This window comes from Caloenas nicobarica, chromosome 23 (assembly GCF_036013445.1).
Source record: "Caloenas nicobarica isolate bCalNic1 chromosome 23, bCalNic1.hap1, whole genome shotgun sequence".
NCBI lineage: Eukaryota > Metazoa > Chordata > Aves > Columbiformes > Columbidae > Caloenas > Caloenas nicobarica.
Genome location: NC_088267.1, coordinates 5,882,151 through 5,909,124, shown reverse-complemented (window position 1 = coordinate 5,909,124; position 26,974 = coordinate 5,882,151). Strand labels below are relative to the sequence as shown.

Sequence of the window (26,974 nt, the reverse complement as noted above, 5' to 3'; positions counted from 1 at the left end):
TAATCTCAACTTTTAACCCTTCTCCATTTTCTTGGTGAAGTTTTAACCCAAAGGTAAACTATTCTGGCCCAAAACCTGCTGGAACACTGGGCACTAATCACACATCCAACTGTTCACTGTACATACAGCAAGCAGATGTAGAATGCAAAAGAAACCATAATTCTCCATCTGCCAAGGAAGGAGCTGTGACTGATCTTCCTCACTCCAGGTACTAATAAACTTGTCTTTTTCACCAACTGTTCAGTCAGATTGGACCAAAGAAGCTTAAATGAGCAGTACAAGGATCCAATGACACAGAAAGGGAACCGCGCTGCCAGTCTGCAAACCACCAGTTGAAGGAACGAGAAAATAAAATAAAAATGAGATCCTTTCCCCCGAAGGTCAGGGGAGCTCTAAGAGCAGTCACGTACTTCAGACACGGCAAACAGAAAGCTCAAAAAGATCTTTTAGCTAGAATATGCAGAGTATTTAGGGTTAAATTTTACTCTCAAATCCATTACCTTTGTAAATTACGTTTAATCTCCAGTGGGAAGCCAGAAGCTAATGACTTAGTAAAAAGCACAGGCAGGCTCCATCAGCCCCGTTTCCACACGGAATAGCACCAGCACTCGTTTCTCCTGCTGGGCTCTCATTCCCTCGCCCTGTTCAGCACTCACCGGCAGGCTGGAAGGTCTGGACTGAAGGTTCAAGTTCATGTCTTCTTGCCCTTTACTGGAAGCCATGGAGGGAGCAGACGATGCCTGGGACCCAAATGAGTCTTGAGATAACTCCTGAAACATCAAGAAACACCAAAAAAGAAAAGGTAATAAAATAAAAGGCTCTGCTGGAATCATTCTGGTATATTCTCACATTGTGGAAGAATGATGTGCCCTCGGTGATGTTTGCCCAGAACAGGAAATAAGAGAGCAAAGAGTTGAAGGCATCATGGCTACAAACGCTGCTGGGCTGCTGCGGAGGGTGCTGGGAGTGCTGTCTAAAACAGGACAAAACAGTAACTCTGCCGTTTTCTCTTATTACAGACCCTGAAGAACAGCGACTGCCCGGGGAGGATGCCCACTCAGCCTCTGGATCTGACAGCTTACGATAGCTCTAAGTACTTCATTGCACAAACAAGGCAAGTCCATTAAAATCTTCAGCTTTCCAAAAGCTGCCTTCAGTGCATTGCAATGTTGGCTGAAAGGTCTCAACTACCTTTTCACACTACTATTAAAATATTATTAAGCCCTGCTAAAAATATATAAAATTTATAGTTAAAAAAAAGCTTCATGATTTTATCTTCAATTCCATGCGCTTGCTGCTTTATTTCTCCTCCTAAAGCCAAGTTTTACATTTAAAAGCGAAATCCTCCGTCACCATCTACGTGCCACTCTACAAACAGTGCTCCACTATTGTGCTAAACCAAGCGGCTCTGGGGACCACCTGGACAACTTGGGCAGCGTGACAACCATCCCAGTATGAAATCCTCTAGACTGGTATTGCCAACCAGCAGCATTTACTTGACACTAGTCTTGAAATCTGCAGTATTAGCACCATAACGTCTCTATGTAGATACAGACCTAAGTATGACAAGGCAGCACATCTATTACCGTCATTGTTCCAGCCAGCTTGCTGACTTCAACCACCTTTAATGCACAAAGAAGAGGATTTGCCCAAGTTTTTGGGTTTTTTTTTTGTTTGGTTTTTTTTTTTTTTAAAAAAAAATCCACAGAATCACAGAATGTCAGGGATTGGAAGGGACCTCGAAAGCTCATCCAGCCCAACCCCCCCGCTGGAGCAGGAACACCCAGATGAGGTTACACAGGAAGGTGTCCAGGCGGGTTGGAACGTCTGCAGAGAAGGAGACTCCACAACCTCCCTGGGCAGCCTGGGCCAGGCTCTGCCACCCTCACCAGGAACAAGTTTCTTCTGAGGGGCCCACAACTGGACACAATATTCCAGATGCGGCCTCACCAGGGGTGCTAATAAATCTGCAGTATTAGCACCATAACATCTCTGTGTAAGAGATACAGATCTAGGCATGACAAGGCAGCACATCTATTACTGTAATCGTTCCAGCCAGCTTGCTGACTTCAACCGCCTTTAATGCACAGAGAAAAGGATTTGCCTAAGTTTCTTTAAAAAAAAAAACAAACACTTACAGAAGGCAAGCAAGCAGGGGACGGCTTACCTGAGGAGGGGGGAAGCGCTGCTGGGAGTACGCAGACTGCTGCTGCGGTGCCTGCGACGGGGGGTACGACGACGACTGCTGCGAAAGAGCCGAGGAAGCCGCCTGCGGCGTCTGCTGCTGCTGCTGGTAGGGCGACTGCGCCTGCTGCTGCGCGTAGGGCGGCTGGTTCTGTTGGTGCTGTGGGGCCGCGGGCTGTGGTTGGGGATACGGGGTCGGGGACTGATGGGGCGGCTGGGACGGCTGCTGGGGGTACGGCTGCGCCGGCTGCAGCTGGGGAGGCTGAGACTGAGGCTGTTGTTGCTGCTGATAGGAAGGCTGAGCGTGAGGGGTCTGCGAGGGAGGCTGCTGCGAATACGGAGCCTGCGGCTGCTGGGGGTGAGGGCTCTGCTGGTTGTAGTACGGAGTCTGGCTTTGCTGCCCATATGCACTGGGGCCCTGCTGTCCGTAAGGAGGAATCTGCAGAAGAGGAGGGTGAACTTAGATCAGTTACAAAGGTATTTTACACACACAAAGATTATTCTCAAGAAGAAAAAATTCAGAGACACATGCAGAGAAGTTAACTGGGAATGTACTGGAAATGCCACTGCCCAGCTACTTCCCAGACAACAGCAAAAGTCACTTGTGTATGACATTATTCTTGGCAGTAACAAAAAAATTTTAATAGGCACCATAACTAAGTTTTTAGGAATCTTTATCTGACCAGCCTTCAATGACAGTAACATCAAAAAGAAAGACTGTTTGCTCCAAAAAAAAAAAAAAAAGGCAGCCTTTTGAATCCTGCAAACAGTCCGGCATGATCCACGTGGATCACGTAGAGAACCAAAACTGACCTGAAGTCCTGTCTTCTGTAAAGAGCCGCTGTGTCTTTAATAGAACCCCATGGAAAGAACATCTTACTGCCCTCGCTATTGAGTTTTCCCTTGTTTGATTCACCGCTCTGCCGCCGCCTCTCTTGGAAGCAAGAGGTCCCTGTACACCCATCGCACCCGGATCCAGGTGTGGTGCGACATGCAGCCCAAAGAAACACCACTTTACCCAAGAACGGATTCCAACCCTTTGAGGCCGGTCCCTTCAGGAGACGCGGTTCTTGGCTGCTCCTCTGCCTGCCCCTGCTGTAACAGAGAGTACAGAAGCTCGGTGCTCTACCTGCTGTGCATATGAGAGGCCGCCCATAGTACTTTGCGTCCTGCTCTGCATGCCCATGGGGTATCTCTGGGGAGCCTGTGGTCCGTAGGGCTGTCCTGGGTAGCCGTGTCCTGGCTGCGGCCCCGCCTGAGCTCCCTGCTGTTGCGTGTACGGGTTGTTTCCTCCATACGGCTGAGGCCTCATCTTCCCCATCTGATCCATCGGGCTTGAAGGCTGCAAAGCAAGTTGCGACACACGATGTACATCCAAGGAATCATTCCCAACTTCCCAAAAAACCCAAAAGAAAGACTCGGACGGGTTGGCGCAGAGAAGGAGAAGCTCATCTGTGTCTTCTCAGGTGCTAAACCCCACGGTTACATTGGGAACTACAGCAGGATTCCCGCTGCCCTTTTGAACCTGCAGACGTTTCACAAAGAGCAAACCCAATGAGAAGATGCCGTTTTATGCTGATGTATCTCCCGTGGCTGGAGGACAGGAAAGAAGGGGGCAAAGATCATTAAGAAAGATTAATTATCAGCGTAAGTGGCTTTTCCCCATGGCAGTAGTTTAATGTCCAGGTATTCCACAACAAGGTAAATTTAGGCCGAAAATTTAAATATTCACAAGAAACACCGCTTCCTTCACATATAACAAGGTCTCCCCAAACACTACAGGCTGTTAATTTACACTTATGCATCTCAATTAATCCATCTTGATGTAGTAATATTACCGGGCAGTGCTACTGACATTCACAGTGTTCAAGACTGCAGTTCCATTTTTGCCTTTATTTTTCTTTTTTTTTTTTTAAAATGTGCTTTGTGCCTGTTGCCTTTTGTAGAATAAAGGTTTCTAAATCAAATTTCTTCGGATACATGAGAAAAAAAGAGCATCAGCCTTGAAAGCCGGGTCCCCGAGTTTTAGAGCAGACACTGTGAGTGAATAAATGCAACTTTCTAAGAACTTCCTAATCTCTACTACCCCTGCCTGGAGCCAAGACATAACAACAGTCAATCAAATTTCCTGAAAATACTATAAACCTCAAAATCCAGTCTTCCTACCTAGGCAGCACTATTCCCACACCAAAGGGCTGCAATCACAGTGACCTCTAAATGAATCCCAGGCGCCGTCTTTAACCTGGGACTGAATAAGAATTGTTCGCTGATCTCCTGATGACCTAACTAATACCAATGAGATGTTTTCCACCCATCACCATGACAATGGGCTCTCTATTACACCGCACCTAGCCCTAGGCTGGTATTTGTGCAGATCCACCCCTCTTGCTACGATCCGCGGCACTACAGGCCTGCACAAGCAAATATCACCCCAACCAACCCAGCTCCTGCTGGAAAAGGATCCCAGGGACCGGCACGGCGTTTCAGTTATGTTTGCAGAATCCACCCCTCCTAGGGGAAAAAAGATAAATAAAAAGTTTGCGCGACGCGCTACACTTCAGAAAATCCTCCCACAAGAGCCAACGCTTGGAGTCCCAGCACGCAGAGCCTGCAGAGGTTTGTTTGAGCAGCTGCGTGCGGAACGGTGCTGCCAAGGAGGGGGACGGGGCACCACGGGGAGTTAATGGTGCTTCTGGGGGTTTAATGGAGATGGCAGGAAAATCGCCCCGGTTTTGGTAAGGGGGGGACTACCCGCTCAACTGAAATCAGGCTCCCTTGGATAAACTCGCACAAATCAATTAAGAACTAGGTCCAAGTCCCTTCCTCCGCTCAGTTCAGCCCCAACGCCGTGTTTGCCGTCCTGCAGAGGCCATTCACAACCAGCCACGTGCACGGCACCAGTATGATTCTCTTATCAAGGCACATTTAGATGCCCTGCACACTCAGTTGTGCTGGACATTTCCCTTTTAGTCCATACCAACACTGAAACAGTCCTGGAAAAGCAACGTTTCACTTTTTACGCTCAAGTTATCGCAGGTGATACCACTGAGGAGCAACATGGGGGCAGGAGGAGCTCGGGAGGACGGGAGAAGCGCTGGATCCCGCACCGTACCCCGCACACCATGCACCCACACAGGGTTTTGTGCCACCCTCTGAAGAGCAGCTTCCATTCAGGGGGTGAGGAAAAAAGCCAAATGTCTTTGATGGCTGTGGCCTGAATCCTGAGAGCTCCAGTGACTCCTCTCCTGAATGGCAGCAGCCATGCGGAGCTCCCATACACCCTAAGGATGCAAATCGTGTTTACATCTTTCAAGGACTGTCCCTAATGCTTCCTGAGCCTTGTGGGTATCACCTTCCGCTGCTGACATCTCTCCCCTCCCCACATTATCTTCTTTGGTATGTAAAAGCGGTGCCCACAGGAGTTTCCCAGCCCCCAGCTTTCACAGCTCTTTCACCTCACACCTCTTTTCTTCTTCTAGTCCATCAAGTGCAGCTTTGGGGCTACGGACTAAACATTTCAGCGAACATTTCAGCATCTTTTCCGTTCGTTACTTGCTTCCTCCCGGTTGTTGCCTCACCTCCGCAGCCCGCTAGCGAGGGCAGCTTCTCAAATACGTTCCTGTTTGGGGATTTTTGTAGGTCTTTTTTAAATACGCACGCACCACAGGCTGCCTCCTCTGCACAGATTGTCTTGTCTGTGGTCACCCACAAAGCTAACCGTACCTTCGGGAAGGAGAGAAACAAGGGGAAGATCCACTTTTCCATGACTCCCTACAGGAAGCACGACAAAAAAAACTTCAAGAAACACTTGGAACTGTTTAGGCAGTCATAAAGAAAAACAAACCCAAAACATAAAACCCAAATGTATTTCCAGGATGCGACCAAGTCGTCACCTTGACTGCTCGGCGTAGGAGTTCACAGTGCTTTGAACCGGCACAAGGCCCTAATACACAGAGGATGCTGAAAACAAACACGAAGAGCATCGCTCTGAACTACAGCCTCACAGATAAAGTTCTATAAACAGAAGAAACGTAAACGCCTATTAATCTCTAATGATGGAACTATTTCATACACATACTCCTGACTCCATGCAGGCTCGTTTGTGCTCCCTGGGGCTGCCGTGCGTATCTCAAATGCTGCAAAATCTCCCATTAAAGACACGCATTTCTTTCACCGACGGGGTTTAAACTGCTCTTGTCTTAGCAGCGTTGCTCTGGCTTAAAGATCCTACCATCGGAAAGATTTACTTGAATCTCAGTCCTTTTAGGGAATTTCACTACTCAAGAAGAGTCAGAGTTGTAACCCGGTGAAGTGCAGATGGATCCAGGAGCTCCCGCGCAGTTTTTGGGGAGCAGGGGTGCTGCACAGCTCCTGCGCACACCCGTGTTCCACCAGCCGGGGAAGCGACGCCTGTTCGCTTGCAGAACACTTGGGGATAAAGAAGGAAATACCAAACCCCGACTGCAAAAGGCTGCGGATTCTTCTCTGGACTGATACATGGGAAATCCTTTCAATAGGAAACCACAGGAGTAGATTACTGTGATTACACTTCAAAAGCAAAGGCCCTGCCACGGAGAGACATAATTGAGGGAAAGTGTCGCTCCTTGATCACTGAAGTCCAGACCCCCTGCTTACACCTCCTTGCATTCATAGAAATTGCTTCCATTCTCCCTTCAATCTCGCTATCTCTGCTGTTTTATAACACTGTTAAGTACCAAACCTTGGTAAAACACAGTCCTGTCACCAGATGAAACTTCTAAAAGCAAAGTTGTTTGGTGTGGTGTGTAATGAAGGCGACGGTGAGCCAGTGCTCCGGAGAAACTGCTGAGCTTTCCAGAAAATTTCAGATATTTCTAGAGCTGGAGCCTGGAAGAGCAAACCCAAAGTGAGCTGAAATTGCCAAGTTCAAAAGCTCTCCAAATCAGTATGTGTAATGTAAAGGGTGTCAGACCCCTCGAATGAAACAGCACCGTGAAAAACAGCTAATTCTTCAAAAATAACACTGGAGTTTTCCTAAAAAAAAAAAGAAAAGCAGACAAGAGGATTCCACAAACAGTTCTTTCTTTCAAGAGGATTCCACAAACAATTCTTTTCAGAGTTTGTCCGGTAGAAGAGAAATTTGGCCTCTCAAAAGAGCAGTTTGATTAAATTGGAGGGGACTTGCTTAATGGTCCCAGCAGGAAAACAAGGGAAGAGGCAAAATCCCACTTCGGAAGCAAGAGCCAAACCCTCCACAGCCGTACAGAAAAACATAATTCTGACTTTCCCTGATTACCTTATTACGTATTTGTGTTTTATTACACCAGAAGAAAAGGAGGAGAGTCATTTACTGAACTCTCCGGTTTCACATCAGCATCACGCAGGTATTGGCAGACGTGGGTATTGGCCACAACTGGTTTCCTCAGCTGCCCCCAAAAAACAGAAAGGCCAAAAAAAATAATAAAAAAGCCCTGAGCTCTCACCTTGGATCCAAAATCTTTTCCTGACCAGATTTGTTGTCCATTTTTTGTGATAAAAAATAATAAAAAGCATTACTGGCTGTTTAACCGAGAGAAGCCCTAATTGATTCCCACAGTAATTAACCTGCATTTTACCTCAGAGAGTGGTAGTTAAGGAAGTCGGCACTGCTATTTATAACTCATCTCAAATTGAGGGCAGACTGCCTAAAATCTAACACATCCCAGCTGTACTCCTGTTTGAACTGGGGCCAAGGGAATTTTTTAAAGCAATCTTGGCACTGAATGAATGACACCAACAGTACGAGCGCGTGTGGTTGTGTTGTGGTGACGTAGCGGCGGAGGTGGAAGGGAAGGGGGGGGCACCGCGCCGTAATCCCGCTCCCAAACCCGCCGACCGGCTCGGCCCGGCCGGCACAACCGCGCTCGGAGCCGCCCACCGAGAACCAAACACAGGAAACGGCTTTTCCTGTGGAAACGGGCGCCTTCAAGTGAGAAGCACATGGCTAATCTGCATAAAAAGCAAAGCCACCCGCGCTCCTGCCAGGAAGGTTCGTGCTCGTAATCTCTGGCCGCATGGAGCTGCTGCCTGCGAGGACTTGGACCCGCGCCTGATAACCCAGAAACAGCCGAGAACAGATGGGCGAGGACCCCGCAGAAACACCCGCACGTGACGCGCCACATGGCCCCGGCACTAACTATTGTTTGGCTGCGACGAAAGGCCGGTACAAAGACAAACCCCGAGCGGGCCCGGTGAGTGTGGTGAGAGGCATCAGGCTGGTCTGAGGATGGGGAGCAGCGAATCGCGGGGGCCTGGAGGTCACCGAGATGAGAAGATCAGAGTCACCGAATGTCAGGGGTTGGAAGGGACCTCGGAAGCTCATCCAGTGCAACCCCCCGCCGGAGCAGGAACACCCAGATGAGGTTACACAGGAAGGTGTCCAGGCGGGTTGGAATGTCTGCAGAGAAGGAGACGCCACAACCTCCCTGGGCAGCCTGGGCCAGGCTCTGCCACCCTCACCGGGAACAAGTTTCTTCTCATATTCAAGTGGAGCCTCCTGTGTTCCAGTTTGCACCCATTGCCCCTTGTCCTATCATGGTTGTCACCCAGAAGAGCCTGGCTCCATCCTCCTGACACCCACCCTTTATAAACATTGATGAGGTCACCCCTCAGTCTCCTCTTCTCCAGCTCAGAGCCCCAGCTCCTCAGCCTTTCCTCACACGGGAGATGCTCCACTCCCTGCAGCATCTTCGTGGCTGCGCTGGACTCTCTCCAGCAGTTCCCTGTCCTGCTGGAGCTGAGGGGCCCAGAACTGGACACAACATTCCAGATGAGGTCTCCCCAGGGCAGAGCAGAGGGGCAGGAGAACCTCTCTGACCTACTGACCACCCCCTTCTAATCCCCCCAGGTCCCATTGCCCTTCGTGGCCACAAGGGCCCAGTGCTGGCTCATGGTCACCCTGCTGTCCCCAGGAACCCCAAGATGCCGACCAGGAGGCTCGGAGTACAAACTGCTCATGCCCCTGAGGCTGAATCCGGGTGGGATCTTACTGAATAAACTAGGTCTTGGTAGATAAGCGTCTCTAACCCCATGTTACCCAAAGGCAAGGGCAAGTGGTCTCTGCAGCCACTAAGTTATAAAACAAGTTGCCACGCTGGCTACCAAAACTATATTAGTGATGGACAATGCTGGGAAAGGGGAGTCATTTTCCCCAGGAATTAGTTACCTGGGGTCATTGTCATATTGAATAGTTGGAACCAGGCAAGAGAATAAACCCGCCCACGCTCCCCCAACCCTTCTGTGCCGTTTCTATCAAAATCAACAACCTGCACGAAGCAGAAAATCCGCCACAGCAGCACCAGGTAACATCTGCAGTGGCTCGTGGGAGACCTGGGTTCAAAATCCGCAGCTTTTCCACCCCGTTGGGAAACACCAACCACGCCAAGGCGGGCAGGGGAATCTCCACGGGAGAGTCACAGCAAATGGAGAATCACAGGGAAAATATTGTGTCTTGATGGCAAAGCCGACTAGAGTCTTTATCAACTGAGATTAATGTTTCTAAAAAGTGACTCTAACGAAAGCAGAGAGGCTGCTTTGCCATTTCTAGTATGTTCCACGTCCTCTGGAGCGACCAAGGGCTCAGGGTGCTGTGAGACACCAACGCTAGGTCAGGTCCTGAAGGTCCCAACATCCAACACCACAAACACACCACATCCATGCTGCTTCCTAAGCCCTCCCCTAAACTAAACCTCTGCCATATTTCAAGTTCAAGGGGCACCATGACCTCTGGCATCAAGGCGCCAGCACCTCGATCAAGATAAACCCTATTTTCCACATACTCACCAGCGCAAAGCTATACGAGGTGTGATAGCACCTGCATGCAAAGCACAGGTACTTGCGGACGAACATGATGCGCGTGGGATTGTCCCAAGCTGATACCAAGTCTGGGAGATCCACCAAAACCAGCCAGGCTGTGACGATGCACACGACCAAAGGCCAGTGTGAGCGGTCAGCTGCTCCTTTGCGACATCGCCCAACCATGGCAACGCCGTGATGTCACTGAGAAAATAGAACTAACGGGGAGGGGGAGACGTGAGGACACCCAGCAGGCAACACAAGATGCTCCAGCAAACTCTGTTCCCAGCCGGTGGCTCTCACAGCTCAGACACCGTCCTGCCCGTCCGTATCTCCACAAACTCCACGCACAAGCGACTCCAACTCCTCCCTAACCAGCCTGGAGAGTTCAAACCGAGAAACTAGCACAAACTGACAACCGTCCTCATTCAGGAGCAAACAGGGCTCACCTTCCAGCGAGGAACACTTTCATCTGACCTATTTCAGGTGCAACTGGCTGTGCTAAGGTCAGCGCCCCAGCCTGGACTCACCCCTTTCGCAGCCTTCGGAAGGGCCGGCGCACCGCGCCACACTTCACGGCCTCTCGCCCTATGGTGCTCTGCTTTTAAAGAGCGACAGAAGAGGCTGAGGGGAAATTAAAGTTAGGATACAAAGAAAACTCCTCCTGTAGTAGGAGAAGATGCCCCCAAAAGACAAAACACACACAAAACCCGGCAGTAAACACTACACTGACGCGTTATTGGGCAGTTCCAACGACAAGTGTGTCTTTCTGAGGACGTCATCACAGAAATTTGCACTTCCTTTTTTTTTATTTTCCTTTTCCCCTCCCTTTTTTAAACTTCAGAAATCCACCAAGTTCCTCCAGTCCCTCAGCACAAGCAGGACAACAGGCAGAGTCCGTGCGGCAGCACCCACCCCTTTGGGAAACCACCCATAAGCCTGGCCTACCAAAACCCGACCTTTGGAATAGGAACAGGATTGGTTTGGGGCTTACAAACACTCACCCTTTGGAAACTTGCAGGATAAATCCATTTTTACGTAAGCTATGGAAAAAGAAAACTGCCCCTCTCGTCCCCACTAATCTAGAATCTAACTTAGATTTGAATATATAACTAAGAAGCAATATATCATCATCATCATCCCATTATCAATGCAGATTAAATTATCGGTTGCCAAAGTGTTCAAATAACTGACCTCTGCTCAGTAGTTTCAGTTCTGCAACCAGAGGGAGCCTGTTTTTTCTTCTGACTTTTTCAGTAGGTCAAGTTTGACTGAAGACACTTTCTATTCCTCTAATCTCCTGCTAACACGCAGACCTCAGGATAAGCTAATGCTGCACACAAAAGGAAAACACAACATTTTCTAAATTACCTCGGTCACCTGCTTCTCACCGAGAGTTATCGGGAGCTCCTGGAAACTTGAGATCGGCCCTGTTGAAAATTGCTCCTTTCCTCGATTAAACATTTATTACATCAGTTCCTTTGGGGAGATTTTCTGTAAATCCAGGATACTAAATTTTACCAGCGGAAAAAAGATGAGTAAGTTTTCTCCAAGCAGCTATACTGTGAACTGTCTCTGGCTAAACACAATTCAGTAATTACCCCATTAACATTTCTCAGCAAGAGGCCAGTCTGCACATCTCGGAGGACTTTCCTAAGCACCACTCTTACTAATACTCTTCGAATTGATTAAAACTGACCGGAGTTTTGCTTACAGGATGCATCATTATGGAACGTTTTATTCCTGAAAGAAGTCAAGCAGAAGGTGATTTGGTGGGGAAGTGAAATGGGAGCCCCACCTCAAACCCTCCTGGAAATAACCTGACGGGGTACAGCGTTTGTGGCCAAAACCAAGCGGGATTCTGTATTTTGTTCTATTTTTTTAAGGTGGAGGGTGAGAAAGCACCGAGCCTGCCTGTGTCTTAAAGTGCATTTGTTGATCCCATCTTTCCTCCCCAGCCTGACTTTAAGCCCTCCTTAACAAATTCAACAAATCCAGCTTATCGAGGCTCTGGATTTCAGTCGTTCTCTCTGACACGCAGTCACACTGCTTATCGTGCCGCATTATTTAGGTGCCTCTCACGACCCTCAACGTAATATTTCAACCGTTATCATATCTGAGGACGACACACACCAGGTTTTCTGCTGTCTTGGGGATCTCCTCGAAGGCAGGTGCATGCTCACATTAACAGGACATTTTTCCGGAGTTGTGAAAAGCTGTAGTATAACAGGACCTGAAGTCAGATTGATGCTGTTAAGACTGAGGTGGGCTGAACTGGGAGAGGGGGAAACTCTCTCGACTTACAGTGAAGCACGAAAACATCATTTCCTTCTACCCAAATAATGAGGTAACTCGTTAACCCCTCACTCTCAGACTTCAACTCACTTCACAAGCACACTTTTCAACCAACTCGCCCCCAGGTTTCCCAAGTGCCGCTGTTGACTCCCCCCAAATCCACGCGAGACCGAGCTGCAAAGAAACTGCGTCTCAGCTCCACGGGGATGATCCCGGGAACACGCGATGGTTGTAATGAGGTGGCGTTCCTTTTAAGATGGAAAGAAACTTCCTTCCTGACTATTAAATCGGGCTTTAAGTTGAGCCAACCTCCTACGTCTGCTCTAATGAACTGGAGGCAAGTCAACAAAAAGACGGGCGAGCGTCTCATTACAGCGTTTTCGTTCCAGCCCGACTTCCACACTGGAAGGAGCGAGCGAGCTCGTGTTGTACCACAGACATGGGACCGGGCCAAGAGCAAGCCATAAAAAAAGCAGGAGGAGGAAGGGCTAGGATGGAAGAGCAAACTATACCGAGTGCCACCACTACTCAAGTGATCTAATTTTGATCGGTGACAGAGCAGCTGTTCCAGATTGCTCGCAAGACGCGAAATATTCGCACTAAGCATCACTGAGAAGCTGAAAGGGCTCCAGAAGCCCCGCGAATACATCCAGACAACAGCGACCTGTGGCAAAATTAAGTCATCCAGCTAATTCCCCATAACCCCGTTTCCTTCCAAACACGCAATATTATCTCACGGACAGGTGTCTTTCGCTACTGAACATGGTGGATGTTTTCCAAATTCTAAACTTGAAGGAAGACCCAATGCAAGAGGCTCACTAGAGTTTATTTGTCACAACAAAGTTAGTTTTATCAATTCATTAAAAGCCCTTTCTGCACGGAAATCTGACAGGTCCTGGTACACAGTCTAGAGTTGATAAGGCGCCTCCAGCATGGCCTCTTAGCTTTCTAAAAACCATTTCTTGCTAGTTCTTTGTCTGTAAATGCAGCATCGCAGGTTTCTACCCACTTGTCTCTGTCTGAAAGCTCAATCCGTATTTGAATATCTCACCACTTTGCAAATTTGTCTCATTTTACACCCGAATAAATGGTGGCTGAACAGCCTCAACTGGACAGGCAAATCCTCATGACCTTTACCGTGCCAGGGCGGGTAAGAGCATCTCCCAGAGGCATCTCAGGACCAGGTCGGGGCCCTAAAACATGACAGGTCCCTGCTGCTCCCACCTGTCCCACCACACACAGCATTGGGATGGAGGCGACACAGGCACGGTCGTCACGAAAGAACGGTACAGCTGTCAGAAGCCACCGCGGCCCAGCAGACACAGCTCATCCCGTCCAGAGCAGCCGTCGGTTTTACCAAGAGCTGCGTGTCGGGGCCTGTAGCTTCTCCAAGTCACGTTCCAGCATTATGCAGGCTCTCCCTTCTGCAGAATAAACGGATTTATTGAAAAGCGGGCATAACGCAACAGAAAGGAAGATCGAAATAATCCAGGAAATCTGAGGTTTGGAATGAATCTGTGGAAGAGAGAGGCAACCTCAGGTGAGAGACCGTGAGTTCAAGCTCATAGTTGTGGACGTCCCCCGTGTAATGGGGACCAGCCCGCCGTACCTGCGCAAAGGGGCACGCACCCTTGGCCCACGCGGGAGCCCTGAGGTAATTATCTAATTACTTCAAGCATCTCTCAAATATACCTCAGTTACAGGGCGGCCCCTGACTTTCGCAGCACATTTAGTATCGCACCAGTGTCAGCCCTGGTGTCACCTCGTTAGGAAGCAACTTAGTACACCCTAAACCCTGCCCATCCCTCCAGTATCTTATAGGAGGGATCCAACATGATACAAGATAACAAAGCTTTGTTTTGCTAATGGGAAGAAGAAAAGTTATTTCCTTTCTCATTACAGCAGCTGACAAATTCGGATGCTATTTTTGTGGATTTTATTGAGCCTTATTTTAGCCTTAAAATTCAGCCTTCAAGACTCCACTTCGGTTCCACGGAACCAAAAATATTTAAAACTGCAGTAATGACAAGTTACCATCTGCATTTACCAAGGATGCTCTCGGTAACTTCACAGCAAGCAACGACCCATCTCCAGTATTTATACCCAAATATCTATTTGAATCCAGAAGGCAGAGCTGCTGTCGTTGGTAAGAGGCTGGGGGAGATGAAAAGACGACGTAGGCAAGAAATTCGGAGCTTCAGCCAAACCAGGGGGTTTGTTACACTTTGCAAGCCCGACATGAATCCCAGCCCCACAGTGGCACAAGCTCAGTGTTATTTAAAAATTATCATCATTAAAAAAAAAAAAAAATTAAAAGCACCCACCAGCCCTTAGTTATAGCGATTTTTGAAGCCTGGGCCTGCAACCCCGTGCTCGCTTCTGTCCTTGGGCTTTTGTTTCACCTACGCCCAGAAAAAAAATCCAGCTTTCTTTTAAAGCAAAATGAACAGCGCGGAGAGTTGCTCAGCGAGTTGAAAGGAGCGTGTGCTGGCAGCTGGTGAGAAGATACAAAAATTCATAACTGTGCCAACGCCATGGGGGCAGGAGGAACAGCCAACGCTGCAAAGTCTTCACTGGTTTCGGGAACAGGTATAACAAGAAACTCTAAGACAATTCATATGAGAAAAGGAAGACGAGACATGACTGTACCTTGACAGCGGTGGCAACTCTGAACAGTTTATTGCCATTTACAGAGCGATCAGGTTTAACGCTCACTTTAATACACATTCACCGTTCGGTACGAGGATCGCTGTTGCCTTGACACATGCACTTCAACACTCTGTGTTCAGTGTTAAAGCCACTAGATCTGTGCTCTGAACCTCAGCAGCAAATTATACCACGATCTCCTGATACAATATGCTTAATAAGTCATTCGTCTCGGACAACAGATTTACACCTTGTTCCGGAGAAGGAAGACAAGGGTTAAGGGCCAAAACACCGCTGAAAACCAACGAACACTCAGTTGCCCTGGGATATTTCACAGAACACTAATCACTTCATCTGATTTTAATTCCCGACACCGAATCGGCATATAGCTTTTCAAAGGAAATCTTGTCCTAGATTGCAAGGTAATCAATCACAATTAACGAGGAAACAAGCTTTTGCAATGCCGTCATGCCTTGTGAACCACAGAGGAAGGCCAGCGAAGGTGGTTTAGAAATATCTTTAAAGTACAGGTCTGTCGGTCTCTCCTGCACATCCAGAGCAGATCACCAGGCCCTTGGCTTCTCCTCCAGAGCATGAGCTGAATGCGGGTGCATTTTACACCATTTCCATTATGAACCCTCATCCACACTCTTCACTTCAAAGCCCCTTCTCCACCAACGTGCCCTGTTCCAGGGGAGCCACGTTCTGCCACAGCAGCTCTAAATGACGTTCCCAGCGAGGGGATTTTTCGTAAAATCAAAGAAAACTCTTCCAGGGTAACCCCACGTCCAGAGAGAAAGTACGATCCAGGAGTCACAGCATTAACCTTGATTTTGAGAGACACGGCTTTGAGCGTGCGGAGGCAACACGAGGCTTCTGAGACGGGGAGAACTGCACATCGAGCCTCACTAGCGTATCGTAATAAACCGAACGACCGGGACATACTTTGATACCTAAATACACTTCCTACTGCAACACTGTTTGAGCATCCACACGCGACTTTAATAAAAAAGTCAAAATCTTTCATATGCAGCTGCCCTGAATCGTTTCCAGGGGATCCAAAGCACAATTACCACAAGCCCTCCATGCAACAGGAAGCAAATGAGTTGGGTTTTTTTTTTCCTTAAGAAAAAAATAACCCCCTACCCACACGGCTGCCCCGTCCCCAAGGGCCGGACTCCCCAGACTGTGACTCAGCACAACAAAAAGGAGTTTCTGGGAACAGCAAACTGGCCTTGGATGGGAAGCCTTTTCCCTGATCAGCAATACCAGCCGCTAAGTCAGAGATATTTAATTTAAAAAAACCCAAACCAACAAGTTTTAACTAATTCCAGCACTTCCCCCCTTTCGGTGTATATTTTGCACAGAGGTAGGAACTTTCCTCCAAACCGTTTCACAAGGAATCTGAGGGAAGGCCACCTCTAGTCTGGTACCGGTTTAATTATTTACATACAGTTAATGAACACCGGATTCTCCTCCTAAACTTGTACAGGGTGCATAGTCCTACAGTCATGCGGACTTTAAATCCATCGTCAGACTGTTACGAAGGACGAAACTCCACACAGGCCTGCAGGAAGGATCCCGCGCAGAGGGATCAGGTGGCAGCGGAGGACAATGAGGACAATCCCCAAGTCGTCTGGAAGGAAAAGGAGACATTTCCAACTTAACTAGCAAGTTTCTGTCAATGAACCAGGGGATGGACAGAGAGCCACGCATTTAAAAGCAGGTTACCATGCACTTCAGCCTGTGTTCTGCACACCTAGAGAGCCCAGGACAATGCGAGATGCTCAGTGAAGGCGATTTGAGCTGGAATATTTTTCCTAAAGCCCAACGCTAAGGGTGGCAAAGCGCCAGAGACTGAGGCAGCCCCACGGCGTTCTGTTCTCAGGTACAGCTGATCCTGCCCTCGAGCAGGACAACGGGCTGCGCGACCTTTCCAATCCAGATCCAGACCTCTGTTCAACACCAAAAATACAGTCACGCAGGCAACAAACCAACAGCGAGATGTTGCGGGCAGCACGGGCTACTCCGCACGTTCTCCTCACCAAAACCATCAAATTCAGCGCTGCAAACCCAAACCAGAATGGCCATTTTCAGAGCAGGTGCCATGTTTTCTGTGCCTTGTGCTTCTCAGGCCATGTTGACGCTGCTGAAACCACCGCTCCGGACACGAAAAGTTTCAAAAAGTACAAACCCACCGTTGGTGATTTGCTATACCCGGCGTGAGCGTCTCCCAAATGTCGGAGCGGGTGTCCGACCGGCGTCGGGAGGTGCAGCTGTGGGTTTAAAACATTCCTGTGGGGTTATTGACGGGCAGGGTGCCAGGACGGTGCTGACAGCACAAGCAAACCGGGAATTTTCTAGGCTTCTCTTAATCAAACCTGAATGAAATTTCACAAGTGAGTGGACGGGAGGGGGAAATTACTTGTTTAACCCAGTGATTCTCCCCGGGGGAAATTCCAGAGTCCGATGAACTTCAGGAATTTCTCTGTGAGAAGAGTCACAGAATCTCTCGGGATGGGAAGTCATCTCTGCTCCCACCCGCATCCCGGACACCATCACATCCCACACTAGAAACCTATCGGTGTTCTTTGCTCCCTTTTGCTTCACCACGTGGTCAAATGCACCCAAAACACCCGCGGCTGCTCTAAAAACCATTCCCCATCTACAACCTGCAGCTTCTCAGCACAGCTCGGGCAGAATACTCGTTATCCAGGAGGAAGAGAAGTTACCCAAGTTGAAGAAAAGGAGGTAAAAAGATAGAAAAAGTTAGCAGCAATTGAATTTGTCCTTGAAAGACTTTCAATTACTATAATTAGGGAAATAATGACATGCTGGTTGTCACATGAAATGCCAATAACTGTAATGGAGCAGGAGCTTTTTCAGAGCTATTTACACAAACTGATTTTTCACGGGAATTTCATACGAATTAACATACACATATACACGTCCTATCTTCATCCTCTCACCCTCCCATAAAGAAATTTCTTTACCGTGTTTACAGAATAAACCAATCCCCCTCTCTTTATTTGCTCCTACCCACTTCTGTCTCCTTTTTTCTCCCCAAAACATAAAAAAACCCATGATTAGAAATCAGATTCTAGCTACGGTTATCATTTTACTCTGAATATATAAAGCAAAAAAATAATCTGCTGAGAAATCCTGATGTAGCATTTACTAAGTTTACCTATCATTATGTAGCATCCCTCACATTTCACTACAGAAAACTCACGTCTACACTGTGTAAATACTTACTGAGCTGTCGCTTAAACTCAGAAATACTCCAGAAAGGACAAACCTGGAAACGCTCTTCTCAATGTAGTCCAAAACCACTCAAAAATGCTCAAGTTGTACGACCAAACTGCAAAGTTCTAACACCGGGAGTGCAGGTGCACAGAGGAAGAAATGGGAACCCCTCCCTCATCCATATGTTAATCCATATTATCATCTGATTAAGACACTCCAGGAACTGGTACCATATGCACATGAGCTCAGGGCTGAGAGAAGCGGCTCCTCCTGTTCCAGCCTTGGGCAGGTTTGTGCTTTAAGCGCACGACTCCTTTAAAAGGGTCTTAACAATATATTCAGCTAAAACTGTATACTAAGGGTGAGAGATGGTCCCACAGCACAGGATGAGACTCAGAAAAGCCATTTTCCACTTTCTGTCCCAGCCTTAGTGACAAGTTCCCACACAGGCATCTCGGCTGCTCCTGCCGGAAAAGTAATTCTAAGAAGTTCAGACCTCACGTTCCTCCTCTGCGTAACGGGGTGAAACACAAGACAGCCTGAAACCTCGTTTCTACAGGATTTCAGCCTTAGGAATGACAAGCATACACTGGATAGAGCAGAGATGACATGACATTTATTATTGGAACGTTACTGGAATCGTTTCCAACGCAGCGCGGTCCTCCCGAGCCCGCACGAAGTACACACGGTCTCTCTTTAGGCGACCAGCTTCTCCACTTTTCCAGCCGCTAAAATGAAAAAGAACAAGGCAGCAGCTCCTGCGGTGTGAGCCAGGAACAGGTGGAGAGCAGGACCCGGCAGGACCACGGCAGCTCCGGCCCCGCGTGCCAAAGAAAACGGTTTTCTCCTCCCATCCCCATCACTCACTTCTGGCCAGAGATTTAAGGCTTTGGCCAACACACACCTGGTGCAGTTTTACCACCGCGCACAGATAAACTAAAGCCTGAACTTCTTGAAATCAGCACGACAGAAAAACTTTTTGCAGGACTTGTCAAAAACATTTTTTCCCAGGGAAAAAAAAAAAGTTTCCTTTCTTCTTCCTTTCTTTTTTTCCACCGAAACAAAAGGGGAAATATTATTTTGCATTCTTGCTGATGGTTTAAGGACGCTTCCAGAAGAAAAAAGGCAAGTAGCTGTACTGGCAATGCTAAATTCTGAGAAGTTTCTCTTTTCCATTCCCACCCCAAACGACACTTCCCTGCCTTCGGTTCCTGCTTTGCCACCGCTGCTGCTTGAGCGCAACTCAAACAAGAAATCAAACCGACTAGACGCAGAATTTCAAACACACAGAGCGAAAACCAGAAAGGGCATCTTTCTCCTCTAATATTTTAATTGCCGAGATCACAGATTCGGATTCATAGGGTAAAAACTGGATTTCCAAGTTGGGGATGCTCCTTTGAAAAGAGCAGGAAGAAAAATGGTGGAAAAAAATGGCGTGTGAGATAGCAGATAAAATGAACAGCTGCACTATTCGGCCTAATTTTAGACGTGAGTTTCTCTCAAAAGGAAAGCTGCTGGGTTTTGTTAATGTGGGCTTCGTGTAAGACCCTTCAAAGGGTCTCATGTAATGCTTCATAGTATTGATTAACCTGTGTTCTCAAGGCTACAGAAAAAAACAAAGTATTATGAACATACCAAGCTTACTAGAACAGTAAAACATAGCAATATAACAGAATATTTGATCGCCATGCTTCCCCCAACCCCAGTTTCTAATATTATTTAAGAATACGGAAAAGGTTCTGCCTGTTTGTTGAGCAGTCGCTTCAGGAGACAGAAGTTGTAGCAAGTAAAAGGAATTAAACTGGACTGAGTTGGAGGGAAACGGTAACTATTCCAGCCAAAAAATAGAAAACAGCCCAAAAATCAACCATAAAACTTCTCAGAAATCACATTTCTGTCTTGCAACCAACAGGATTACGAGCGACATCAGATGTACAGACCCTCCCATAGCCCAGATAATAAATAAGGATTGACAGAGCATTTCATTTATAGTTTGTAAAAGGCAGGCAGGCCTTGCTAACCCCGTTTCACCGCCGGAAAAAATACTACAGACCAATCCTGTGGTTTGTTCCAGGTTTCCCAGTGAACTGGTGGTGATATGGGCAAGAAAAATCAGCGCCAGATGAGAGTCTTAAATTGAGGTTTGCTGTCCTGTCCCCTAATTTACACATATCCTGCCTGGAAACATTGGGCACCTCAAAACCCAGCATCAGGAAGACGGTATTTGAGAAAATAAGAGATTGTAAGAGAATCAGGCAATCTGTAGGTCACTTCGGACGAGCGCAGACTATTCAAAAAGCCAGCAAAGCCTTCAGCGTCCACACCAGAATTACCTAAACCTTATCAACAAAATCAAACCGGCACTATTTTCCTCATTTTTCTAAAACAGAGAAGGCGTAAACCCGCTCATTGGGCAGCAAACCCCACCCCAAAGAGATGCACCACTCTCCTTTTTCGAAGATCCGTCGCGTCCTGCGCCTCGCCAGCGATTCGAGGGCTCCGAGCATTACGATGCTGAGCAAGGAAAACCCGGCGACAGAAGCCAACAGGAGCCAGGTCTCAATTTCCGATTCCAAGACATCGCGGCTCATTGGCAGCGCAGAGCCGCCTGGTGCCAATTCAGTTGAAAAAACATATTTTCGACAACATCTTTCATGCCTCGCTCGCTACTGAAGTTGAGATATAAGTCAACAAAAAATAGCTATTGCGTGGCAACAGGCCCAAAAGTGCTTTTTTAAAATTATTATTAACATGCGATTTTTAAACTGCCTTTACTGAACTTAAAATAGAGGCCCAGGGACATCCATGGGGACGTTACCCAACGCGTCAATGTTTAATGCGATCCAAAGACGTCTCCCGTTACAGGAGCCAAAGCGTGTACCAGGAGAAATGCCCCACGATTAAACACGGAAGTCCTTTCTCTTCACAAGTTTCCCTTAAGTCCCAAGACACCGGGAAAAGCAGCGTATTAATAAGAACTGCTGCACGCACCGAGGGAAATGGGGGTGGAAACGTGAGAGAGCTGGAAAAACTGAAAACTCAGATCCCTGGCCTGATTTCGTACAAGTGATTCCCATGGAAAAACCACAGACTTCTCAGCCCGCACGCTGTAAAACAGCCATTCTGATTTCTGGATCCTCCTCCACGTTTCTCAGCTATAAAGGTGATCAGAAAAAAAAAAAAACAAATGTAGATTTTTTTTGATCGCGGTCCCGACACACACGGGGAGCAGGTCGGACTTCGCGGGGCTCCCGCTCGGCATCACCTCACGGGACCGGCTCCAGACTGGAATCTGCCCCTCTGTGGGTGCCCATATTCCCATTTTATTACAGGGAACATCCCACCAAAACAACTCTCGCACCAGAAATCACTTTGCCTCGCTTGGCGAGCAACGTGACGAAACTACGGCGTCATTCATAAATCCTCAAACGCGTCAAGAATTAAAGGGATTTCTCTTTTCTGCCTGTCCCCAAACCTCACGTTTACTATCCCGAGGAACTCCACGTTCCTCCCACATCACCTTCTCCAACCTGCACCAAGAGATGTTCTTTCTAGTGCCTGGGCAATGAATTACATCCTCAGCTTCTCAGGAGTTAGGTGGGAAGTGCCCACTCTGTTCATCACTGTACAACACAAAGAAAAGACGCTGAGCTTTAAATCCTTCCAGCCTAGGGAATTTAACAGAGTACACAGCAAAAGGAGGCTGTAATTTAGGGCTGGAGTATTATTATTAATCAACCATTTCTTGTGGGCAGCGCAGATGACATGTGAAAGCTTTTTTTGTCGTGCTGGATACGTCTGTTCTTTCTGCAGCAGAACTGTCAGTTTGAGTCCAATAATCCTTGGCACAAAAAGGATTCCGAGGTGGTTATTTGGTTTTCAGGATGGAGGGGTTGTTGGTTTACTTTTTATAAACACTATTTGTACTACCTAAAGTTCAACTAATTCTCAGAACAACCATTCGTTAATAATTTCAGTTTATAGGACTAGCTATTCAGATATTATTAATACACAGCATATCAGCAGCTCATGGAATCAAGTTAAATTCATTTTCCACGACAAAATAAGCTTGTTTTACAAATTCGCACCAGAATACGGAGAGAAGGACACTTTTGCCAGGTATGCGCTGTAGTAAAACATCTGCTTGAAAAGTTCAACCTGACACCGTAATTTTAGCCCGCACTTTATCTAAATCGAAGTTTTTCAGGATACAAAAAGTACCTTCGAGTAAACACCGCCACATCCGTGACATTCACCCGAACGTACTACAGCTCTATACGAACACTTTCCTGCGGAGCCGAAATTTTCACTGAGGATCATCAAATACTCGCTACCCGTAACGGTGGGACGGTTTGATGACCGCAGCAGAGATAAGATCCGCTCTCTTCGAGAGCACTATTGCAATCTGACAGAAAAGACAATTAAGTAATTCAAGAGGCTGAAGGAGACGTCGCCTTGGGTAATCAAGGAACAAAAATCAAGCAGTTTCTCAGATCGACACTAGAGAAGTTCTGAGCGAGGCCGCATGTCACACTCGGCGGCATCAAATGTCCCCGACCTGGGGCCTGAAGTTGGAGCAGAGGGCCCAGAATGGCCAGGGAAGCCTGTCAGTCCTCAGAGATGCACGTCTGAACGCAGAGAGTAACCTGGTTTAATCAAGGTTTCCAGATATTAGACACCAGCACCTCTTCTCCCCGTATCTAAAATGTCTGATGCGCACGCTGTGCTGCTCTCTCCTCCGCACGTTTTCTAGCCATCCGTATTTCCAGCAAACAGGTAACTCTACACATACACCACCACATTTAGTCCTCAGGCTCATTCTTCCTATTTTCAGTCCTTCGAAAAGCAAAGAGTTGTGACACTTGAGCCTGATCACAATCAGCATCTCGATGTCTGTAATAAGTCCCTTTATTGATGGGGGGGAAGGAGACACATCGGTGCTCACTCGAAGTAAGTCAAAATGTGCCCCCAGACACACAGCGAGAGGCTGAGGCCTGGCCTGTACTAAAGCAATACTGACCTTAAACTGATAATTCACCGTTTTCGGTGCTTTAGCCGCAACTTTGGTTTTGATTGTTTTGTTGTTTGGTTGGTTTTTTTCCTTCTTATGGCTGCAACATGCCCCAGAAACCCCCACGTTCTCCATCTAATAAAGAATCCAAAGAGCCCCAGTTTTGAAAAGGGCCAAAATTAGCCGGGAACAAACGCATCCTCAGCTCCATCAAAGAAATCATTTATACCGAAGGGAAAGTCACATAACCAAAATAAACAGCAAGCCCATTGTGCAGAGCAAGCCCTGCCACTGTTCCGACAACACAGACTCTTATTTCCAGGCCGCATAAAACATCGCAAGCAAAATAAACCCAAGGTACAAACAAAATGCCATCGCCTCCTCTTTTGTTTGGGGCACAATGCAACAAGGGCCGGCTGTCTGGGGCTGCGCTCCCACCGATGCGGGGCTGCCACCCGACCGCCTCAAGGTCACGGCCGGTTCTGGACGAGAAGAAGGGGGCCGAGGAAGCAGCGAGGCGGCCGTGGGTCCGGGGCTGGCAGAAAAAGCCGAGTGTAAAAGTTTATGAGCTCATCAGGATTGTTGTACCATTACATCAGAGGCAATTATAAATGGCCAAGAGCAGGAGATGGGGAGCCAATCAGATCACAGATAGGATGTCAACCTAAGACCAACTGTCTCCTGGCTTTGACAGAAGGATTTTACCTCCATAATTCAAATCCCAAACCAAAGCGATCCGCACTCGCTGCTCCCATCGCCGAGCTGTTTACCAGCGCTCCCAGCCGCAGGCCCCGACCCACGGCCCCGCGCGGGGAACGCGGCCCCGAGCGGCCGGGTCGAGCCGCGGCCGCCCCGCTGGACCTCGCCGCTCCCCGCGCCGGGCCGTGCGGACCCCCCCGGGGCGGGGGCCGGCGGGGGGAACCGGGCGGCGCGGCCGGGGCGGGGGCGCGGATGGCGGCGGCGCTGCCGGGGCCGCGCGTCGGCCCGGGCGGGCCCGCCCGCAGCCCTGGCCCCCCGCGCCCGGCCCCGGCCGCCCCTCGCCGCCCTCCGCCGGGCCCGGCCGAGCTGCTCCCCCCCCCCCCCGCCCCGCCGGAGCCCCCCGCAGCGGGCCGGGGCCGCGGGGAGGTACGGCGGCCGCTAGCCGGGCGCCTCGCACAAAGGCTGGGGAGGGAGGAAGGGAAGGCGGCGAGGCAGCCATTTTAGAGCGAGCGAGCAGGCACAGACAATGGCAGCTCCCTGGCAGCGCCGGCCCGGCGGGGAGAACCCGTGGGAGAGGCGCCGGCCCCCCCGCCCCCGGCCCCTCGCCCCCCCCCCGCCGCCCCCGGCCCGGCCACCCGCCCCGGCGCGCCGGCCGCCCGCCCCCCGCGGCCCCGGCGTTACCTGCTGGCTCCTGCCGAGGGACTGTCCCCCGCCGCCGCTGCTCCCGGGGCTCATGGGCGCGTGGTGGCTCCTCGGCGGGGCCCCGCCGGCCGCCGCGGCCCAGCCCTGGCCGTTGCCCCCGCCGTACTGCGAGACCATCTCCGCTGCGGCCGGGCCCTTGGCGGCGGCTCCCCCGTCCTGCGGCCCGCCGCTATAGTCGCCCCCGGGGTACCCCTGGTAGCCGCGGGCGGAGCTGGGGGAGGTGAGGAGCTGGTTGAGGGTGGGGGTGGCCGTGGGCTGCGGGGTGGCGCCCCCTCCTCCTGCGCCGCCGGCGGCCGAGGGCCCCATGACCCCGAAGCGCTGCTGCTGGAAGGCGGCGGCGGCGGGGGACTTGGCGGCCGCGGGAGCGGAGCTCTGCGCGCTGCCCCGGGGGGAGCTCAGGGCGTAGGCCTGAGGGGGAGGCGGGTAGGAAGCGGCGCTGCGCCCGGCCCCGGCCGCATAGTAGGAGTTGTACTGGTGGTTGGGGAAGCCGTGCTCGGCGCCGCCGTGCGAGTTCTGGGGAGGGGGCGGCCCCGCGGGGGCTCCCGCCGGTCCCGGGTAGGACTGCTCCAGGCCCCCGCTCTGCAGCGCTGCCATGCCAGGGCTTTGTTGTCCGCCATGTTGGTGGAAGGCAGCGGCGGCGGCCGCAGCGGCAGCGGCGGCGGCAGCAGCCTGGGCGCCCCGGCCGTAGGGCTGCCCGAAGCCGTAGGCTGGCGGGGGCAAGGCGGCCGGGTGGGAAGGGGGAGGCTGCTGCGGCGGCTGCTGCTGCTGCGGCGCCCCCACCCCGTCGCTGCTGCTGCCGCCGCCACCGGGCGGCTCCGGGAGGTTATTGTTCAGGGTGGCGGCGGCAGCGGCGGGCCTGGGGCCCGGGTTCCCGTTCGAGCTCTTCAGGTCGGACTCGGCCCCTGCGCCCCCTCCGTTGCTCTCGGCCCCGTCCTGCAGCTCCTTCCCCGTGGGGCCCTCGCTCTCCGCCTGCTTCTCGCCGCCGCGCTCCGCCGCCGCCTCACCCCCCGCCTCCTCCGGGGGACAATCCCGCTGCTGCGCCTCCGCTTTCTTCAGCTCGGATGGAGCCGGGGCGCCCAGGCTGCTGGCGGCGGCGGGGGCGACCTGAGCAGCCATGATCCCCCCCCTCCCCACCCAGCCACCCCCCCCGGACCGGTCCCCCCCGAGCTGCTCCCTGCCTGGCCGGCCGGCGTGAGGCCTCGCTGCTCTGCTGCTCCCCGCTCAGGCGGCGGCGGGCTCTTCAGGGCAGCGGGGGCTCATTCCCCCCCGGCCTGCTTGGCGAGGCGGGGAGGGCTCCGCTGGGCTGGGCTTCCCGGGGCCTGGCCCCGCTGTACCTCCTCGGTTGCAGCCGGCGGAGAAAGGGGAGGAGGAGGGAGCGGGGGGGAAGGAGGAGGAGGGGGGGGACCCGGGACGGGGCTCCCGGTGCGGGAGAGGCGGGAGGGAGGGAGGGGGACACGGCGGGCGGGCGGGCGCCGTCCCCGGAGCCGGGCCGAGCGGCGGCGGGGCCGGGCTGGGCGAGCCGCGCGGCAGCTCCCGACTCTGGTCCGCCGAGTGGGGCTCACTCCGACACGAGGCTCAGCACTGCCATTTTACCCAGCGCCGCGGCCGCCTGCCAAACCCGGAGCGGAGCGCAGCGCGGCCCGGACGGGAGCCTCCCCCCCGTCACAAAGGAGGAGCGGGCCGGCCCCGGCCGCTGGCGGCTCCGGCGCGGCGGAGGCTGCCGCACGCAAAACCCGCAGCGGATCCGCGGAGCCGAGCGCGGGGCCGGTGGGGCGGGCAGGGGCGCAGCGGCCCCGGGCCGGGAGCGCGGGGGAGCCGGCGGCGCGGGGCAGCGGCCGCTCTTACCGTGGCGGGGCAGCCAGGCGACGTCCTGCGGCGGGAGGCCCGCGGGGCAGTGGCCAGGGCGCAGGGCCGGCGGCTCTGGGGGTTCGGCGGGGAGATGGCCCGTGGGTTAACCAAGCGCCTCTTCTTTGTCCCTAGAAATTCCATTTAGAATTAGCCTTTGCGAACTCTTAGCGGTTGTCATTTCCTCTCCGCTGGTTGTGTCCCTCTGGACGAGGCGTTGGCGGCGCGCCAGAACTATAACTGCACACACGGACGTCCAAGAAAGTCCGGTTGCCGCTCCTGCCAAAGCGACGGCAGCGGGCACCGGACCAGGAACTCCTTCGGGGAGCCTGGATGGGGACAACCAAAACCACCTGAACGTGTCTAGACACAACACGTTGAGCAACGGGACAGGATGCTCCGGCAATCGCAAAGGGTAACGCGGTGCTGGAGCTCCCCAGCTGTCAAGAGGTGCACTGAGAATTAGGCCATCCGCTTCTGCAACTGTTTCAGATCCAGTTTCCCACCTCCCACATCCCCGCGGCCTTTCCCTGA

General features: G+C 51.0%; 1 protein-coding gene across 4 annotated transcripts in view; it reads right to left on the bottom strand.

Moving 5' to 3' along the window:
- The window catches only part of ARID1A (AT-rich interaction domain 1A), a 56,905-nt gene extending 30,248 nt beyond the window's left edge, over positions 1-26,657 (bottom strand). For 2 of the 4 annotated variants that reach the window (XM_065650321.1, XM_065650322.1), the window contains exons 1-4: positions 24,575-25,713; positions 3,314-3,526; positions 2,168-2,623; positions 657-770 (exon numbers count right to left, since the gene is read on the bottom strand). In XM_065650321.1, the coding sequence (XP_065506393.1) occupies positions 657-770; positions 2,168-2,623; positions 3,314-3,526; positions 24,575-25,711 (1,920 nt within the window). In that variant the 5' untranslated portion in view covers positions 25,712-25,713. Of the gene's footprint in view, positions 1-656; positions 771-2,167; positions 2,624-3,313; positions 3,527-24,574; positions 25,714-26,440 lie in introns of those variants that run through there. The other 2 variants (XM_065650323.1, XM_065650324.1) reach the window with 2 other exon arrangements.
- Positions 26,658-26,974: the final 317 nt, after the last annotated feature.